The 21991-nt window shown below is 42.7% G+C and overlaps 1 protein-coding gene across 2 annotated transcripts in view; it reads right to left on the bottom strand.

Moving 5' to 3' along the window:
* adad2 (adenosine deaminase domain containing 2) overlaps nt 1-21991 on the bottom strand; it is a 41795-nt gene that overhangs the window by 16470 nt on the left and 3334 nt on the right. For both annotated transcript variants that reach the window (XM_084313099.1, XM_084313100.1), the window contains exons 4-5: nt 12384-12554; nt 7293-7507 (exon numbers count right to left, since the gene is read on the bottom strand). In XM_084313099.1, coding sequence (XP_084169225.1) covers nt 7293-7507; nt 12384-12554 — 386 coding nt within the window. The remainder of the gene's footprint in view (nt 1-7292; nt 7508-12383; nt 12555-21991) is intronic.

Here is a 21991-nt window from a genome sequence, read left to right as displayed (position 1 = left end):
CGACTATGCCCAAAGAGAAGCAGAGCGCAACATCGATCTCATCCCGCGCCAAGCCGAGCGCGACACACTACAAGCCGAGCGCTAGGCCTGCCACGATAACACATTTTGCTGGGCGATTAATTGCCCCCGAAAATATCGCGATAAGCGATATTATTGCGACCGGTTAGAGAATTTTTTTTTTGGAGAAATTTATTTCCCAAAACTTTTATTTTGAAGCCCACCGCTCCGTCTTTTCCGGTGTTTAAGACTTTTATTTTGAAGCCCACCGACCGGACCGGAAGTATTGTTGTGAAACACTGCAGACCACTGAATAGAGACGCGTCTCTAGGATTTCATAATCATTATGTTTGCAGCAGGCACAAGTGCAATAAACAAAGGATACAGTCACTGTGTATTCTGCCTCATTTATTGATTAAACAAAACCGACATCAACACAATTTGCCACCGAGCGGAGAGTTTAGTCTCGCAAAAAGATCGCTGACTTGTTAAGGCTTGTTGTTAGGTTAGGTGCTAATGTTGTGCTAGCGTTTTAGCATGGCTATCGTACATAGTGTGATCAATATAACTCGCTATTGATTGTTTGTATGAGTAACGTTAATGCTAGTAGAATAGACACAACGTGAGGTAATCACCATCCATTTTAAACCGGTTATTACCTAATGCTAACGTTAGCAAATAGACGCGACTGGTAACGTTACAGCTTGTTAGCCTAATGCTCGTTAACGTTAGCATAGACAGCCTAGCTAACGTTAACGCTTGTAGAATAGACACAATGAGAGGTAACGTTAGCAGAATAGACACAACGAGGGTCTCGTTAATGTTGTTATTGATTGATTGATTGAAAACTGTGTTTACTCTGTTTGTATGAGTAACGTTAATGCTAGTAGAATAGACACACTCTGTGCTGTGCTCTGTAGTAAAGCCAGCGGCCCGCCTCCCAACACGGACAGTGACTGACAAGGGGCACTGGGTCCGCCTCATTAAAACAAACGCGCAAATAGCAATTAATCGCGCCCGTCAAAATCATTGCATTCATTTTAATTATCGCGGCAATTAATCGATTTATTGCTTATCGCGGCAGGCCTACAGAGCGCGACACACTACAAGCCGAGCGCGACAAGTTAATGGCGCAGCTAAGGAAGCGGCTGATGATCCCCAGGGCAACACCCTCTCCCTCCACCAGGGGTTCAAGGAACTCGTCGAGACAACAGTCAAGAGCAGCGCCTCCTAAACGAGCAAGCGACCCTGAACTTGACCAACAGACAAAGCCTATACCCCCCGCAGACCCCCTTCCCAGACCGGTCCAAGCGAGACCCAGCTACAAGGAAGGAGCGGCATACACTGCGGAGAAGCAAGATAAACCACTACAGGATCTGGAAGATCTGATAGAGGAAGAAGAGGGAGAGGAGGAGAACCAAGCCCGACGACAGAACAGTACTCCACCGGACCAGGAGGTCCAGTACAGTCCAGGCTATACCCCCGCGGCGCTGCGCTACAGACCCCCGACTCTATTCACGGGTGAGCACGACGCACGACCAGCCCCGAGGAACAGCACCTGGACCAGCTGGCTATGGTGCCCTGCCGGTACCAGCCCACAGAGAGACGCAGAGGACCCAGCAGCAGATGAAGAGGTCCAACACAGTGTGAAGAACAGTTTCTACGTGGACAACTGTTTACAAAGCGTCTCGACTCAAGAAGAAGCCGAGGCTCTCCTAATCAAGTTACGCGCCTCCCTAATCAAAGGAGGCTTTGATCTCAGGCAGTGGGCCAGCAGTGACCCGCACGTATTGCGCAGCCTCTCCTCCGCAGACAAGGCTGCCAGCAGCGAGACCTGGATGGCGACAATCCCAGGAGAAGCCCAAGAAATGACACTAGGATTAGTCTGGCGCTTCAAAACAGACTCGCTCCACTATAGACACAAACCCTTGGCTCCAGAGCAAGGAAGGTCGGCGGCGATACCGACCACCAGACGGAGTGTGTACAGAACACTCGCCAGACAATATGACCCGCTGGGATGTATTCTACCTTACACCACCAGGGCAAAGATGATTGTACGAGCACTATGGGACAAGGACCAGGGCTGGGACGACCCAATACCCGCACACCTTGCCTCAACATGGAGAGAGTGGGAGACGGAACTCCGCTCACTCCCAGGTGTCAATATACGCCGCAGCTACTTCCCATCCACAGTGAGGCCAGAGACATGCGAGATTGAGCTACACGTCTTCAGCGACGCCTCCGAAGTAGCCTACGGATCGGTTGCCTATTTGCGTGCCCAAGAGATGGGAGGAAAGATACACACTGCTTTCATACTGGCCCGCTCAAGAATAGCACCACGTAAGCAACAATCTATCCCACGTCTAGAGCTCTGCGCAGCCCTCGCAGGAGCGCATCTAGCCACGTTAATCCAACGTGAACTCACCATTCCGGTGCATAGAACAATCTTGTGGTCAGATTCCACGACAGTACTCACATGGATTAAGTCTGATTCATGCAGATACAAAGTCTTCGTGGGAGTCAGAGTCACCGAGATTCAAGAATTAACAGAAGAAGCAAGCTGGAGGTATGTGGATACCAAACACAACCCAGCTGACGTCATCACCCGGGGAATGTCCCTGGATGACCTAACCCGTCGCAACATCTACAGTGACGGACCAGCATTCCTCCAGCTCCCGGAAGGAGATTGGCCTACGCCCACCCCGAGGGAAGCAAGTAACGAGGAGGCTGAGAACAAGAAGCCTATGTTCTGTGGACTGAGCACTGTCGCCTCCACAGACCCCAACATAGATGACTGCATTACCCTAGAGAGTGCGCAACAAAGAACATTCCTGCGGCACCACCCAGAGATTCAGTCCACCACTGACATGTCAGCAGCTGACTACGAAGAAGCAGAACTTCTTCTACTACAACGAGCCCAGAGAGACTCGTTCCCCGATGAGCTAGACTGTCTACAGGGAGGAAACCCCGTCCCATCAGACAGCAGACTGATTCACCTGGCACCAGAGAGTGACGCACATAATCTCATCAGAGTGGGTGGTCGCCTGCGGAGAGCCCCCGATCTACCAGATGACATTAAGCACCCGATCGTCTTGAACAGCCGACACAAGGTCACAGAGCTGATCATAAAGAAATACGACGAGGATGTACACCACGCAGGAGCAGAGAGAGTCTTCGCGGAGATCAGACGTCGTTATTGGATATTGCAAGGGAGAGAAGCAGTACGGCGCTTCCAGCGAACCTGTCTAGACTGCCGTAAGTGGCGCGCGCAGCCCAGCATACCACGGATGGCTGACCTACCCCCCTGTCGCCTCCGAATCGGCGACAAGCCATTCCACTCCACAGGCATGGACTGTTTTGGCCCGTTGTATATAAAGAAAGGAAGAGGCACCGAGAAGCGGTGGGGTATTGTATTCAAATGCATGACCACCAGAGCGATACATATCGAGCTCCTTCCGACCATGAGCACAGACTCATTCCTTATGGCCTTCCGGAGATTCACATCACGGAAAGGAAACCCGTCTACACTGTTGTCTGATCACGGGACCAACTTCAAAGGCGGAAAAAGAGAGCTGAGAGAGAGCTTCCAAGCTATGGGCCCAGAACTTAAGACCCACCTCGCTCCAGCCCAGATTGACTTCCAGTTTAATCCCCCGAACGCACCCCACTTCGGTGGAACCTGGGAACGAGAAGTACGTTCTATAAAGACAGCCCTGTATGCCGTACTCGGAGCCCAGACTGTGGCAGAGGAAGTCCTAATGACAGTCCTCACGGAGATCGAGGGAGTATTGAACTCAAAGCCCCTCGGTTACGTCTCCAGTGATGTAGCAGATGTCGACCCAGTCACCCCCAACACACTCCTAATGGGGCGGCTGGACCCCGCGCTACCCCAGATAATGTACAGGCCTGAAGAAGCGAACGGCCGAAGAATGTGGAGGTACAGCCAAGTACTAGCTGACAAGTTTTGGAGCAGCTTCCTACTTCACTACCTACCGTCTCTACAGACCCGCCAGAAGTGGGTAAAAGAGAGAGACAATTTGACAGAAGGAACAGTCGTCATGATTATTGACCAGTCACTCCCCAGAGCTATGTGGCCGGCTGGCCGCGTAAGCAAAGTGATCACCGGTGCCGATGGCAAGGTACGAGCAGCTGAAGTACTCGTCCAAGGGCGCACCTACACACGTCCCGTGGCGAGGCTCATAGAACTGCCCCGACTCCCAGATACTATCGATGATGACCATGACCCTATGACTTTGTGAGTTGACTGACCCTTACAGCGGACCTTGAGTGGAAGACAGTGCGGTTAATCTGTCTCTGCTTAGCTAATTAGGTGGGACTAATTAGGGGGCGGCTGTTGTGAAGGATCAGATTAAACCGAATATGTATATTTATTTATATATATATATTTAATTGTATTTGTATATCGTTTGATATCCCCTGTATATTCCTTGTACAATATGCATTGAATATCCCCGTTTCTACTAAACAGCCCATAATAGTTTCATTCTACCATTGGACGAGAACCTGGCGCCAGGTTGCCATACCCCTAGGTCCAAGTTCAATCGTGCCGCCTAACATGTCGAGGCAACCCCCGGTTCCGCGCAGTAATATGCCGGGCGAAATACGAATGGTACTATTTGTTCATAGCGCATATATATATGGCGCTCGTAAAGTAGAACTTTCAACAGAGTGACAGACGCAAAAGCCTCCCCACGACGCACGTGCGGTGTAGTAAGGCCTACTTGGCCCAGAATAGGCATTGAGATATCGTGTAGATTAATAGTTGAATGGTCATAGTTTGGCACCATACCGTCGAGTTGGACGTATTCTATTAAGCTAATAATAGTCTATTTATGTATGGTGCATCGTTCGGTTAGAGTTCTACAGTTATCAGTACCCCCATCGTTCCTGACGTTATCTGGACGCTTATCCAGGCTGGTCAGACCCCTAGTGGTGATTGCATCCGAGGAGCTCCGGGCCAAGAGCGACTGGACCTGTATATTGGATTACTCTACCCAGACGACGGCGAGCCTTCCACGGCTTGGATTATGCTTTGTGTGCTTTGATTATTCCATGGATAAAGGCCAACACTGCCGAGTGTTGGAATTACCCCCCGGAGAGGACTCCAGGTGAGGCGGCGCTCTACACGTGAGGTCGCACCACGTCTCTCCGTTGTGGACCGGCAGATACCGTTCCACAGAGGGTCCAGCTGTATTCGTCTGCGGCCCGAGGTTCTGTGGGCACCGTGTCCAAGACTTTGGATTCTCCCAAGACACCGTCGGCCAGATGGGATACCGCCAGCGGCTTCTCTAACCCCCCCCCTCCTACTGTCTTACAACCAGCGGGACCCCCCCCCCCCCTTAGTGTATCCAGCTATAATCATTTAAAGGGGAACTATCTTATAAATGGCCTTTGAGTGTTTAGCATTGTTTCCTAGCTATGTGAACTTATATTAATATGATCTATGTCTCAAAATTCTCATATTGGCGCATTCTTCCAATTCTCCTCTCACAATATTCACCCTCACTGAACTGAGTCGTTTGAAAATGTGCCTATATGTGATGTCATATAGTCACTGCTGCATGTTAATGTTCAGGGGAAGACGACGATCCGCAGTGGTTTAGGAGCCCAGGCTCAAAACAGCTCGAAATCTTGAGGTAGAAAAATGCTGTTTTTGAGGACTTGATTAGAAATACAAAACAATGAATAAAAAAAATATATATATTACAGAGGTGTTCCATAGACTCACAGGAATTGTGTAAAAGTGCCCAAATAGTGAAAGAAATAGTAAAATAGTTCCCCTTTAAGTACCATCGCTATCGTTTCCTAAATATTCCAGGTTGTATACTTACTCCCTGCGCAACCAGAGATTGGACATTCAATGTTGATTTACCTACGAATACTCATTTGCCATAAAAGTGCATATTCAATATTTCAAATCATAAATGTAATTAAGTGATCGTTGTATACACCCTTTGCTGTATTAAACTTTCGATTTGGTACATTTGTGTTGGTTCGTTTCATCAGGTGGGAAAGTGTTCATCATACTTATATCTTGTACTGGGTGGCCAGAAGTTAAAGTACATGAGGTAGTGGTATTAAATATCATATCTAACAATACAGTCAGGGAATTGTACCCCTCAGTTACAATTATTATTATTATTAAGCCTGAGCCCTATTTTCTGAAAATCCACCTAAAAATACATACCTAAGTAAATGGAAGATTGCAAGGTCCATTTGCATGTTCTTGGTATCTAGGGACCTCTATGGAACTCAGGGAAAGTATTCCCAGTGTGTCTATTACTAGGCTTGCTTAGATTGTGATGAAACAAGATAATATGAATTTTCTTTGCATTTTTGACAGTGAACACCATGCTAAAAATGACCAGACATGTAAAACTGCCACTGAGCTCGTTCAGTACCTTCTTGAGATCACGTGTACAAAAAATCTAAGGGAATGAATAAAGGGAAGATGATTAAACAGAAGGATTTGTAGATACAGTACTGAATTCTGTCATCCGGACTCATGCTATTTGAAATATTATTATAGAATATAGAATAGCAGGCCTATAAATGACCTTATTATAGCGATGTTGCACATCTATGGATCGGGCCAAATCTACTCGTTCCAATGACAGAGTTCAATTTAGATTTAGTATCACCAGGCGTGCATGAAGAACCGAGAATGAAATCTACTGTAAATACAGTCCGCCATTTCTAATGCGTTTGGAACGCGGATTATTGCTAAATGTTGACAGAGGGGAGACAAACTAACTGCGCTCCAAACTATGCCAATAACGTTCAGTTTGGTGGTATATAATCCCGAGAAATAAAGAATTATAATCAGGAAGTAATTTTCTCCCAGAAAGCTGGAGAACCCTAGGAGATGTAGTTTTTTTTTAAATTTCAACGCTCATTGAAAGCCCCATCTTTCCTTCATCATAATGACTACAGCAAAATGGCCGCTCTGATTTATTTCCGGTCGAAATTCGCGATCTATTGAATACAATTCCTAAACTCATATTTCATTAATAACACTTTAACCTATTGGTAAACAAACGTATTGCTGAAAATATACACTATGACTGCTGTTGTGACATGGTTAGGATGTTTACTGTTGGATACATTTGAGAGAGAAAAAACGAACATTATGTCATACAGTCTAGAGAAAATGATTTATGACGTGATGTCATTTGTGGTCCGGTACCGGACCGCACAGGTGGAAGAGGTTAAAGTTCCACATCCTACTTCATTTCCACAAATCGTGGATTTCTGGTGCGGTTGTAGTCGTTTACCTAGCACCACGCTGGTGATGTAGAGCGGTTGGATGAAGTGACTCAGTAGCGCCCCCTGGACCCCAGTGACAGCCCAGCGGCAGAGCTTGTCGCTGTCGGACATGCAGCAGACCGTGGCGCCCCACACACCGGGGTCGAGGAAGGATGCAGGGGTCAGAACGCCCTTGACGTGGTACTGCAGTTTTAAAGGGGTACAGCTGCTGCTCTCAGAGCTCCTACAGGACATGTTAGACAGTTAGCCGTTGCTCTTATCCACAGCACAGTACATGCAGCAGAATAAACTGGAGTTCATCACCAACCACATTTAATTTTGATAAATATCTATTCATGAATGACAACGTGATGGGCATTTGATGTTTGGATCCAGTGAACAGGAAGTATAAAAATAATAAGTCAATATTCATGAATTACCCAATTTGTAGCCTAGTGTGAGGGACATAGACATAATACAAAAGGATATAAACCATGACAATTTAAAAATGTTATAATACTAATCAATAATAACTTGCATGCTAGGGAGTTTGGTCTCAACAGTGGCCTTGTTGACATTAATAAATGTAACCTATTCAATATACATAGGCCACAGAGCATTCTATTTCATATTCATTGTCAAGATATACGTACCTGTATTTGCTTGCCTCCGTTTGTCTTTCAACTAACTTTATATGCATTCAAGCTGCCTCTAATATTCAATTTGCGTTGTATTTGAATGTACCATTACAGCTGCTATTAATACGTTTCCAGTAGGGATGTCCGATATTATTGGCCTACCGATATTATCAGCCGATATTGGCATTAAAATGTAATATTGGAAATTATCAGTATTCAAAACAAATATATATTTTTTATTTTACATTTATTTAACCTTTATTTACCCAGGCAAGCAAGTAAGAACAAATTCTTATTTTATGTATTGTCAAAAGTATGCATAATGTTGTGTTAATTCCATGAAAAGAGATATGTAATGTTAATTACCTGAAATTATTCCGTTTGGGGGGGGGGGGGGGGGGGGGGGGGGGCCCTGCATATATCGGTATCGGAAATTAAGAGTTGGACAATATCGGTATATCGGATATCGGTAAAAAAGCCAATATCAAACATCCCTAATTTCCAGTAAATCACCAACCCAAGAAGATGTTTGTTAGAGCCAGTATTTAGATTTTATAAGAAAAGCCACTTAACCCTTTCTCCGCCAATGACGTGTTAAGACGTCATTCCTCGCCATGCGTAATCTGCCAATGACGTTTTACAGCGCCTTTGAGATCAATTTCAAATTTCTGTCATGGTATTCATATTTCACCCACGGATCCTTGACTGGTGCTGTAGGACTCCGCTCAACTCTCCAACACTTCAATACCGCCACCTGGTGGCCGATCGGCGAGTTGCAACCGGATGTTGATAATTGTGACGCCGGTGTCTCCCTATTCCCTCCGGCCTCCATCTCGACACACTGGATAATCGATCCGTTGCCATAACTCAATAAACAACATTATTTGGACGTATATAGTATTATACAACCTGGAAATGGATCGCATAGATCAGGGGTGTCAAACTCATTTTCACAAAGGGCCACATCAGCATTATGGTTGCCCTCAAAGGGCCAAAGACCGTATAAATGTTAATGCAATGTAAAATAAATGTAGCTACTCATTTACATATTGTTAAACATGTTGTTTCTGTATTTATTACTTATTCAAGTTATACATATTGCATATGCATTTGCATAGATGTAAAAATATATGTTAGCTTATGTTATTTTAACAAATAATTTTAGTTTATCAGAACCCCATATTACTCCATCAATCAATGATCAAACCATTCAAGTAAATAACAAAGAAGAATATCATCAAATACAAGCTATGACATTAAGTTTGTTCAAAACCTTTTTGTCGCAGTCAAGAGGGGCAGAACTAACAACTGTGAGCTGCAAAGAACGCGTGGGACAGATGTAGCAGATGTTACAAAAACAAATGGCTGCACACAACCTTGCAGAGGCCATACATCCAACTAATGGAAGATAGTTTAATTAACTTTAATTAACAGATTGCAGAATGGGTACAGTACAGTACAGCTCAATACACACAATTGTTAAGGGGATGCAGACCAGAGAAAGACTTTCGACTTGTTTACATCAGGGTCCCCCATTTTCTATTCGTAATGAAATTGCCATTATGTGTCTGCATGAACACACAACTGTAACTGTACTCAAAAATAACAAAATAAGGGTTGTCTCAGTTCACAACTATATTGGTCAAGTTTTGGGTGGGACTTGTTTGCGTCCCTACTCCCTACAGCTTCTTATTCAATTGAGCGAGATGCTCGGTTATGTCACACAGCCAGCTTGCATCTGACAGTTCAGACAATATTTCTTCAACCCTTTGTTACCTATTCCGCCTGGATCTTTTTTGTATTTTGGGCTGTAAAATTGTCAAAGAATGTTTGAGGAGTAAGTGCTTTTGGCTTTTTTCCTTTGTTACTTCATCAATACCTCAGATGTTCAACACACATGTATGTGTAAGAATGTGTAATAACTAAGGCTGTCAAAGCTTTATTAACGCATTAACCCACAATTATTTTAACGCCGCTATTTTTTAACCCAAGATTAATGTTAAAATAAATAAATAAATAAAATACATTTTACCAGAGCTCTTGGGGGGCCACATCAAATGACGTGGCAGGCCGCATTTGGCCCGCGGGCCGTGAGTTTGACACCTATGGCATAGATCAACATCCCATAAGTGATCTTTTTGCTCCACGCTCATCACCCAACGGTAAGAGGAGACTGGAGTGAGTTTCAGCGTTTTTGATTATTATTATCCATACAAACTGTTCTGATCTATATATCACCCATACTACATGAATGATTTAACGTCGGCCACGGACTTATAAACGACCCCCCCCCCCCCCCCCCCCTCCGGTCAACCGCGCATGATGAGTCATAAAGTCTGGGACCTTGTACAGTTGAAATTTTTTATCTGGCGTCAATTGGTATCAAACTGCATTTGATGATCTAATATAGCATTTATGGCTATAACTCACTTTCTATGAAATACTGCAGAAAACGATAAAAACATATTTATACTCTAGACCGTATTTTTGTATGAATGTGTGAATGAAAAAGTAAAACGTTCCTACATCCTGAACGATAGCTAATCGATGTTGAATGGGCCATAGTAATGTCAATTTAGCAATACAATTTAAAAAGTTATAGCCCTGCAAAGTAGGTGAACATCTCCATAGACAAATAGAGCTGGCAGACAAGGATGGATATAAGCGTGGCAGAGAAAGGGTTAATTGCGACGTCTGTAGTCAACGCACTATAAAGGACTACAAATCCCACGGCGCCGGCGCTAGAGCCGCAATGAAGGCAACCTGTTGAGACGCAGTCGGGAAACAGTACATACAAATCGTACAAAAATACCCTTTAAGTTATAAAGTTATATAAGCATTATCAAGAAAGACAGAATACCTAAGTTGTTTGTTATTTTCTTTGAGTTTTGCCTATTTTCCTTTGAATATTGTAAAGGCCTATTTTCTTTGTTGCATGTGCAAATGTTTGGTACTTTATTTTGAGCAAACACATCGCAACATCATCGAAAACTCTTGACTTGACTTGACCATCGGAGGCCAAGCAACACTTCAAACTGAGTAATTTAAAGAAAGAAACGAGTTAGAACTGTCTGTTTAAAGCGTCCTAGTGGCTTGATGGAAAGACTGATTGATTGATTGACAATGGAAGGAAGCCACGACAATGTTTCTTTGGGCTTGTAATGCATCATCTAAAACAGTGGTCACCAACCCGTCGATCTTGATCGACTGGTCGATCTTTGAGACTGTCCCTGTAGATCTTTCCATGAAAATTAAAAATTAAAAATTAATAAATTTTTTATTTATTTTTTAGATCTTACCCCCGAGTCCACATTACAGTTCTACTTTTGTTTTGATGTGAAAAGTGATGCTGCACTTAGCACTGACTGAGAAAGTCCACATTACAGTTCTACTTTTGTTTTGATGTGAAAAGTGATGCTGCACTTAGCACTGACTGCACTTAGCACTGACTGAGAAAGTACACATTACAGTTCTACTTTATAAAATGCTAATTGTAAATATGTTTGTCAATGTTAATAATATGAGAAAGTCCACATTACAGTTCTACTTTTGTTGATGTGAAAAGTGATGCTGCATAAGATGACTGCACTTAGCACTGACTGAGAAAGTACACATTACAGTTCTACTTTTGTTTTGATGTGAAAAGTGATGCTGCACTTAGCACTGACTGCACTTAGCACTGACTGAGAAAGTACATAATAGTTCTACTTTGACGTTTTAATGTTGGACCAAAGCATTGCATGTAATTAGAATACAGGCAAATAAAAGTAATTTAGTTTAAAGTACAATCTTGGCTGTCTTTTTCTCTCAACGCTTCAATAGGTAGATCTTGCCGTCACCAAAAAAAAAAAAGTGATCTTGGGCTTAAAAAGGTTGGTGACCACTGATCTAAAACATTGCTGCTTACCTACCAACCATCCATCATATCTTAGCTGAATCATGCATGAAAATGGATCTCAATATATAAATATCCTTGATTAATAGTTTTCGATGGCATGACAATACATGTGTTCAATCTAAACAACAACCAATCTATCCATTAAGAAATCTATAATGTTGCCAAAAATCTGTGGCCAGTGGCCACCTATTGATCTTTTAAAAAGGAACACGCCAACATTTTGGGAAATACTAATAATAGCTTACCGTCTTCTCCAGAGCCAGACAAGAAGATAGATACCAGTCTCCTCTCTGTGCGTTCAGTAGAAAGCAATCTTTCTGCATGTTAGCCTAGCTTAGCACAATGAATGGAAGCGGACAGTGACGGGTAGCCTTCGGGAGAGGTGTTAGTTGGACAATGCCTAAGCTACCCATCACTGTACGCTTCCATTCATTGTGCTAAGCTAGGCTAACAGGCAGCCAGATAGCTTTCTACTGAATGCACAGAGAGGAAACTGGTATCTATCTTCTTGTCTCTCTCTGGAGAAGACTGTAAGCTAATTTCACAAAATGTTGGCGTGTTCTTTTAACTATTCCCATACCGACCTGAAGTGGAACTGTCTAGCAGCTCCTTCTGGGGCCTGCTTGGTGTAGAGATGCAGGTTGATGTTGGGCTTGAGCTGGAGCAGGTGGCTGTCTGCACAATTCTCATAGATACAGAGCTCTTGGGATTCCAGGTCTGTTTCAAAGAACAGCAGAAGCTGCTTGTACAGGAACCTGAATGGAAAGGGAAAGAAACAATGTTTTCGTAGAGCACTTTCCAAAAGCAAAGTTACAAAGTGCTTTATTATAAATAAAATAGCTGGGAAAAGTTACTATTGTTCTCGATCCACTAATGGGCATATTCATGGAAAACAGAGGGTATTGCAGCAAGGCTATAAGCTAAGAGGGACAGACCCACTTGGCATGGCCAGCACCTCAGGCTAAAGCAAAGTCTGAAAATAAACAAAGACAAGACATGGTTGTGTGCAAGTTTGGTCTCCTTGATATTAGGAGTGTCCTTGGTCTGCAGACAAACATAAATGTTCATCGGTGGGTGGACCTCATCATAGGTAAACCAAGCAAGCAAATGGCTTGTGGATCAAACATATCAATGAAAGGAGTGGAATTCTCAAACATATTAATCAGTGCCTTTAGCACATTGTTGTACTCTATTGAACAACAAAACACGACTGCAATCAATCAAGGCTTATTACACTTATTTGGGTAATTTTCAACTTATACAGTATAACTCAAATACCCATATAAATAAACAGATCCCTTTAAATGTATACACTGAAAATATATATGCATCTATATTAGGGGTGTAACGGTATGTGTATCCATCCCACAACTTCACGGTATGGATGTCACGGTTCGGTACATCCAGCCATACGACAAATACGTCTCATACAACACTAGGTGAAACTAGGGTTGCACATTTTACAAATGTATGCTCAATATCTTTACTTTACACTGGCTTACTAACAGTCTTAAAGCCCAACATCCAGGTTAAACCCTACTGATCAATTATGGGTAGTTTACATCATTGGTATATAATTTCATTATTTATTTTTTTCCATTTGACACCGGAAATGCCACTCCGAAAGAGTTAAAAAGGTCCACGCACGAATAACATGCACGCGCGAATCAAAAAAGCTTATCAAACGCCGACGTCACTACAGGTGCATATTAATGAGCCGAATCTAAAAGCTTATCAGACGCTAGCACGGCCGTGACGTCACTTCAGGAAACGTATGCCTTGCCCGTCCGGGTCATAGTACTACTCGATATATGGCGCTGGCTAACGTTAGCATTATGTCTACTGTCGTGAACCATTTGAGATCGGGGCATGTAGAGGAGTTTGGGGAACGAGTAAAATCATGTGCAGGTCCTCTTCTCAGACCTGTGTGGCAAAGCACTGCACACGCATCATGCAAGCTACACGTCGCTGCATGTTGATCAATCACAGTTAGCCTATAGCTCCGCCGTCCCTTCTACAGTCGGGACCAGTACACTAATGTTAGCCTATTAGCTACGCCGTCCTCCCGGCTACAGTCGGGACCACTACACTGACGTTAGCCTATAGCTCCGCCGTCCCTGCGGAGCTATAGTGGTTCTCTCCTCTTTGTGTGCCCCCGTTCTCGCGTGTGTCCTGCCGGGGAGCTTGTGGACGCGACAACAGCGGCGGCCGTAGCGTTAGTTAGCTCATAGCTATCGTGTACCACTAGCGTTACGGCGGGCTCGAGCACCCTACGGCTGCCGCCGTTGTCGCGTCCATGGGCTCCCCGGCAGGGTACCCGTGGGGACGGGGGTGTACAGAGAGGAGAGAACCATTTTCTGTCGGGCGTTCATGCCGGCCAGCGAGCCGGACGTCGGGATATGTTGTTAGCACAATAGCTACCAAGCTAAGCTATGTTAGCTTATAACGGTGTACACAATATGTACAACGACTAGGGATGGGTACCGAATTCGGTACTTTTGAGGTACCGAACCGAAACACGTCGGTAGAGCTGCCGCGGTATTGATGTTTTCCTTACCGCACACATTTGCAAAATATTTCCTACCGCCGCGGTTATTACCGCACGCACACAAAAAATAAAAATAAAAAGTTTGAATGCATTTTTTTTTTAGTAGTAGTCTACTCTTTATAGCATATAGCCTGCCTCTAGTCTAAATGTCTATCTTTAGAGGATGACTTTGCAGCATGAATATTGTTTGGGATTCGGCAAGCACGCATTAGTTATTGAAAGTGAAACACGGATTCGAAGTTTCCCCTCTGGTCGTGCGCAGTTCACTCAGTGTCGCGGGCAGGGGTGGTTACCCCTAACCCCCCCGACCCTTTCTTATTATTATTACTATAAAGTTACTACTTTATAATAAAGGCATTCGTTTTGTGGCATTAACATTATATAGTTATACGTTCAATAACATCAGCGTATTTACCGGACCATAGCAAGGCAAGCAATACTCTATTCATATCTCAGTTCCTTTCTTTGCTCAGAGCGTGCCGAGTTGTCCCATTCTGCGGTCTGTTAATAAAGTTTTCAATCAGACAAGTGTATAGAACGAAGGGCTTTTATTATAACATTCGTTGCAGACAGTAAAATCATTATGTCTCGTTTAGTACTCCTGAGGAGCGATGGTAGTCCACTCCGGCGGAGAGTTAAAGCTAACGTTATTAGCCGTGTTGTGATGAGCTGACATTCAGGACGTAAAAAACTAATACGCGCTTGCCGATTGGTGGTAACACACTGCATGACGCTACAACGTGTGACGCGTCTCTCTTCTGACCAATCAGTGGTCTGCAATGTTTCACGTGACTTTTCTGGTACCCAATAGGGTCGCTTGGAACCTCGATAGAGGAGTAGGGTATATCTGCAGAGCCGCAAGCCCAACGAGAGGGTAATTTATTATTATTATTATAAAAAACAGCGGTGACGCGGTATTCAGCCTACTCTGCGGTGGCCGTGATGTAACAGCAATACCGCGGTAATGCGGTAATCGCGGCAGCTCTACACGTCGGTACTACCGAGTATCGAATGAAGTGAGAAACCGAGAAAAAAAAATTATTAATTTTTTTTTTTTACTTTTTTCTTTTCATGTCAACGTTCACACGCACAATATATGCTTACCTAGGATTTGACTTGATTCAACAACAAAGCAGTCGGAGCAATGACAAGCCGAAAACTGTCGAAATTGTAGTTTGGATTTTTCTTTTTACGACTGAGGTAGGTAAATTAAATTTCTTGAGACTAAAGTACCGAAAAAAGGTACCGTTGGGTACCGGTATCGATTCACAGGTACCGGTATCGGTTCAAATGTGAAAGGTACCCATCCCTAACAACGACACAATGATTTACATTATTACAAATATGGTAACGAGGTTGTGGCTTTTACAAATAGTGGTTACCGGTAGCTTTAGAGATGGAGTAGGTCGCATGTGACACCCGTTATTTTTTTTTTCGTTTTAAAAACATATTTATATACCATTAATGCGTTTAAAACTTGACGCATATATCAACTGAGACTATCAACTAACTATATTGACCAAAAGAATCGAGATGTCACCAAAGAAAGACCCAAAGAAAGACCCAAAACCAGTCGAAGAGGTCCCGCCGCGGGACCCAGGATTCGTACAGCGGACAGCAGAAAATATTGACTTGACAGAGGCCGCTTCAAGTTCAACCCCATCAAAGACCTCCGCAGATACCGAACATATCATCCGGAAAATGGAGGAAATGGGGAAGACAATGGAGAAGAGAATGGAGGAAATGATCCTCCAATCACAACTGTCGGAGAAGATAATAACTCAAAAAGTAGATGCTATTAAAGAATCTATTGAAGGCAAAATTGATGCGCTGAGAGCGGACGCCGACGCACAGAATAAACGCACCGAGGCTCTGGAGAAAGTAGTGGAAGCCCACGAAATCAATTTCACTCACATCTACAAGGAAGTAGAGGCTAACACAGTTAACCTAACTGCTGAGATGAAGGGGAACTACAATGAAATCAAGACTGAGCTCAGCGAAATAACGTTGGAGCTCACGCGAATCAATAAAGAACAGAAAGCCAAAATATTCGAGATGGAATATCAAAAACGCAGGCTGAATATTCGTATTGTCGGTCTGGACGAATCAGTGAGATGTGAAAACCCTGAAGAGTTTGCCACAGAATTACAGAAAATCTTGGGAACAGGAATCCTTCCTAAAATACCGGAGGTGGATGAGTGCTTCAGATTGGGTCCCCGCTCCATTGGCAATAACGCTAAGCCCAGAGTGATATTAGTTATACTGCGCCAAGTCAGAATAAAAGAAATTATTATGCGTGAAACTCGCAGGATGAAAGGCAATCTGAAACACATGGAGGTACCAATACACTGCTTTGAAGATTATTGTCGTGATGTAGTAGAACTGCGTGCCAAGTTCAAGACGGTGATGTCTCAACTATACCTGGGGAAATACAGACCCCTACTAATATACCCTGCAATACTTCGCGTCGTCGACAAACAAGGAGCAAAGGTTCTCCTCAACTCGCCTGAAGATGCAGCCAAATTCCTGTCTGAACAGGAGCAGAATAGTGTATAAATGGCCTTTTAAATCTCAGTTATGCAAGGTCACCATATAGTACAACCTTTAATAACCGAGGATTTGGGACAGAGAGACCTACGTGCTCAGAGTTTTTGAATGCTTTCCCCGACGTGTATATTATTGCGGACATATTGGATTTAAGATTGGAACACTCCAGAACATACTGGAACATTCAGACAATGTAAAAATGACATATTGGAATAATCTAGAACATCGAAGCATTCTTTGATATATGGAGCATTCTGGAATATCAGCAATACGTGGTCATTCATTCTACCAGAAGCCCCTCGGGGGAATAATCAACAGCTATCTAGATGCAGAACCACAGAGCCATCATAGCCGGCCGGCTGAAAGATCACTCTACACAACGATCATCGCCCACCCCGGTCGGGGGAAATGCTGCATATACGTATTTAAAAATAGTTTTTTATTAATGGGAAATAATTTCACTACTTCTCCAATTAATACTTTAGATGTTTAAGCATAGCAATGCTCTTTTAAGATCTAAGTTAATGTTCTCTTCCTTTTACTTGTTTTTTTTTTTTTTTTTTTATCCGCTCTCTCTGATTTATTGAGGCTCTCTCTTCAGTTCAATACCTTCATATTATTCATGGGTTACTATAAATTACTATAAATTACAAGTTCATATAAAATGTAAGTGATTAAGGCATGACAATTGAAGCTTATTTTTGGTCTTTATTTTTAGTTTATCTCATTTAAATTTTTATTTATTTATTTTTTACGGGTAAGTGGCCAAGCCACAGTCGACATTCTACTTATGGTAGAATTTAGAGTGTTAGATCCTATGGTATACATAGGAATGTTAAGGATAATTGGATCATTCTGGGATATCCGGTGGTGCAAGGGAGAGTCATACGCAAAGGTTGTGTTCATGGAACACAATCCTGTACGACTCTCGGTGGGAGGGAAGGGTAGGGGATTTTTATTTGTATATATGTATGTTTTTAAGCTCGGCTCTCAACGGGACCTCACTAGTGGGATGTATATCTATTATTGCCTCGCACTCTAGAAGCATTACCAAAAATTACAATGCAACATGTATAGACTATGGCTAGTTTGAATATAATGATATGGAACACCGGGGGAATAAATAACCAACTCAAACGCAAAAGCGTGCTCACACTGATGAAAAAAGAACATGTGGACATTGCTCTGCTAAGCGAAACACACATTCTAGGGAAAGACATAGGTAAATTAGCGGACAACATATACCATAATATCAGTCACTCCTCTATTGGTACGAGAACTCGGGGTGTAGCAATAGTCGTTAAACGTAAGTTGAATATTGTACTAAAGGGAGTATGGTCTGATGTAGAAGGTCGGATAACTATAGCTAAGATTGAACATAAGAACAGGAAAATAGCGTTGATAGCGGTATACGCCCCAAATTTGTACGAAGAAGATTTCTTCACTACACTAACCAATGCAATGTTAGACATTCCCGATTACTCATTTATAATAGGAGCGGATTTTAATGCCATCTGGAACCCAAGGATAGACAAATCTTACCTCGCCTTTTCCAGCGAACAAAAGAATTCATCGAAGGCATTAAAGGATTGGTCAAAGATTACAGGTGTAAAGGACTTATGGCGGTTACTTAATCCCACGACCCGAAAGTACTCTTGTCGATCTGCGAGACATAAGACACTATCCAGAATAGATTATGTCTTTGCATCACAGAGACTATTTGATAATTATGAAGTGGAAATGATACCCAACGCACTATTAGATCACTGTTATTTACTCCTTAAAGGTACATTTGGTATACTATCCTCCCGAGCCCCAAGATGGCGATTTAACTCGTTGCTGCTTAACAACAAGGAATTCATTACACAACTCAAAGAAGCTCTTATAGTATTCCAACGGGAGAATGCAAACTCGGTGCAAGACCCCAGAATAATATGGATGTCGGTAAAGGGAATGATCAAAGACTTCACGGATAGCTTTTCCTCCAAAATGCGCAAGAATCAAAGCACAAAACTGGATGAGCTGGAAACGCTTTACTCAACGTTATTTAATTCTCTGAAATACAACAACTCAACTCGACTAGAAAATCAAGTTAACGTACTAAAAATAGAGATCAATGACATATACAGACAACAATCGGAAATACAAATACGCATCACAAGACAACAGCAGTACTCCCATGGTTCCAAACCCAGCCACCTATTAGCCATGCGATTAAGAATTAATGCAACATTTGCAGATATAACTACCATTAGAGCACAACAAGTACTTGTAACAGATCCTGTAAAAATAAACGATACATTCAAAGTATTCTACTCCGATTTATATAAATCAGAAATGACCTTCGATCAAAACAAAATGGACACATTTCTTAATCAAATTATTCTCCCTAAACTTTCAGAGGATGACGCTAAACAGTTAGAAATACCGATCACACTAGAGGAACTCAAGAAGGCCATAACCGCAATGAAAAGTGGTAAGGCTCCAGGAAGAGACGGTTTCCCATCAGAAATGTACCTTTCTTGTTGGGACATAATTGGCCCCTTATTACTAAATATGATCTTATACTCAGTCAAGGAGGGGAACTTCCATAAAATTGACAATATTGCACTCATAACAGTCCTCCTTAAAAAAGACAAAGACCCCAACGAGTGCGGTAGTTATAGACCTGTAAGCCTCCTCGGAACAGATATCAAACTGTACTCTAAGGTATTAGCCATCAGATTACAAAAGCATATGACGTCTTTAGTTCACCCGGACCAAACTGGCTTCATAGGAGGCCGCCTGATCACTGAGAACATAAGACGTATACTGCACGTACTTGATGCCGACAAGGAGGACACCATACCTAAGGCGATGCTGTCCCTGGATGCTATGAAGGCCTTTGACAGGCTGGAATGGTCGTATCTGTGGGCAGTGCTAGAAAGGATGGGGTTAGGAAAAGGATTCATCGATATGATTAAAGTATTATACAAAGACCCATCGGCCATGATTACAACAGGCACAATCATCTCTGAAATATTTCCGGTATCACGCTCTGCCAGACAGGCTTGTCCTCTTAGTCCCGGACTGTTCAATCTATCATTAGAGCCTTTAGCACAATATATAAGACAATCCCAATCCATAGAACCTATCGTAATCAAGGGCACACAACAAAAAATTTGTTTATATGCGGACGATGTAATATTGTTCATGAAAAACCCCAACACCACATTGCCTCATCTGCTCAAGTTGATTGAGGACTTTGGTGATTTATCGGGATTTAAGATAAATTGGCCGAAGTCGGCTTTCCTTCCACTTAACACCCCTGCAAAAAAAGATACAACCCTCCCAGGACAGATACCGATGGTAAAACATTTCAGATGCTTGGGAGTGGAAATATTCCCTACCATAAGACAAACGGTGAAGCACAACTACACAAAAATCCAAAACAAAATCAAAGACGACCTTGATAGATGGGCAAAACTTAAGAACACAGTACAAGCACGGATATCAATAGTTAAGATGGATGTACTACCTAAAATCAACTTCTTCTGTTCAATGCTACCGTTACCCCCTCCAGAGGGTTACTGGAAAAGATTACACTCCTCCACATACAAATTTATTTGGAATAACAAACCACCACGTATAAAAAGATCCACCGCACAGAGAAATAAAGCAGATGGTGGCATGGCATTTCCAGATTTTTTCCTATATTTTAAGGCGTACTCATTAAGTCCATTGACAACATGGTTTGACTCCCAAGCATTAGCATCTTGGAGAAAAATAGAAGAAAACATAGTAGCCCCACATAGACTGAAGGACATAGCATACACTAAACTACCAATCAAGCACTGTGAACGAAAATTTGGCCCCATAATTACTCATGCGATCCGGATATGGCGTGAATCACAAAAAAAAAATCCTAACCCACAAGAATGGCACAATCATACTCCCTTATTCAATAACAATGCTCTCTTAATTGGAAAACGACCTATAAGATTCCCTATATGGGAAGAGCAAGGCATACACTCATTAGGGGATGTTTTTAACAAACAGGGTTTTTGTAGTGATAAATACGCAAAAAATTTAATCTCACCAAGTCCACATGGCTTTTTCACAAACAGTTAGAGCTATGTTTGAAGTCTCACGGTGTTCCATTAGACAGACCAATTGAACACCACAGATACCACAAATTCTTCTACTCAAGAGAGACATCGAGAGGTTTTGTTTCAGAATTTTATCATCAATTACTAACGTCCTCGTATGAAACCCTCCAACTTGACTCTGTCTGGAGGAGGGATATACCACACCTGGAAAATGACTTTGATTGGCAAGGAGCCTGGGCAAATGTCCGACTTACATCAAGGAACCCGGATCATCAACAAATCAATCTTAACTATATTCACAGGACATACTTGACTCCTATAAGACTGTGCCGAATGGGGCTCAAACAAGATTCCAAATGCACCCAATGTACAAATGGGGACGAAGGGACATTTATGCACATGTATTGGGACTGCTCACCAGTTAAGGCATTCTGGAAAGATGTGACCCAACAAATATCAAAACTCGTATCTTGGAATATACCTGTACACCCCTCGGTATTGCTGTTGAATGATGTTTTTGAGTTTGCAGTGAATCCACAGCTAAAGAGATTGGTTTTATCGGGTATCACAGTAGCCAAAAAGCTGATCGCATCACGCTGGTTTCAACCGGAAAAAATGTGCCGTAAAGTTTGGTTTCTTACATATCTCGATGTAATTTACCATGAAATATCTACAGCAAGAATTCTGGGTCTCAATGAATCCAAAATGTCAATGTGGTTAGAAGTGGTGGAGAGAATAAAAGCTAGCTTATAATGGTAGTGTCTGGTTAGGTGCGAGGGATAGTGGAGGTACTTCTCAAGGTGGGGTCCGGGAGGGGGGGGTTCGAGCTGAGCATATGTGTGTAGGTTTTTTTTTTAGATAACAGGTATTATGGGTATATCTTATATAAAACAACTAACCAAAAGGTGATCTCATTGGATGTGCCCTGACAATTAATGCTTGTATATCTTATCGTGTGTTGTCATGTTTGTTTATATGTTTGTTTAAAAAAGAATAAAAAAATAAAATA

The sequence above is a fragment of the Notolepis coatsorum genome (genome assembly GCF_963971535.1).
Source record: "Notolepis coatsorum genome assembly, chromosome: 4".
In the NCBI taxonomy this organism is placed as follows: Eukaryota; Metazoa; Chordata; class Actinopteri; order Aulopiformes; family Paralepididae; genus Notolepis; species Notolepis coatsorum.
The sequence above is the reverse complement of the archived record's forward strand: the minus strand, read 5'-3'. Positions and strand labels throughout refer to the sequence as shown.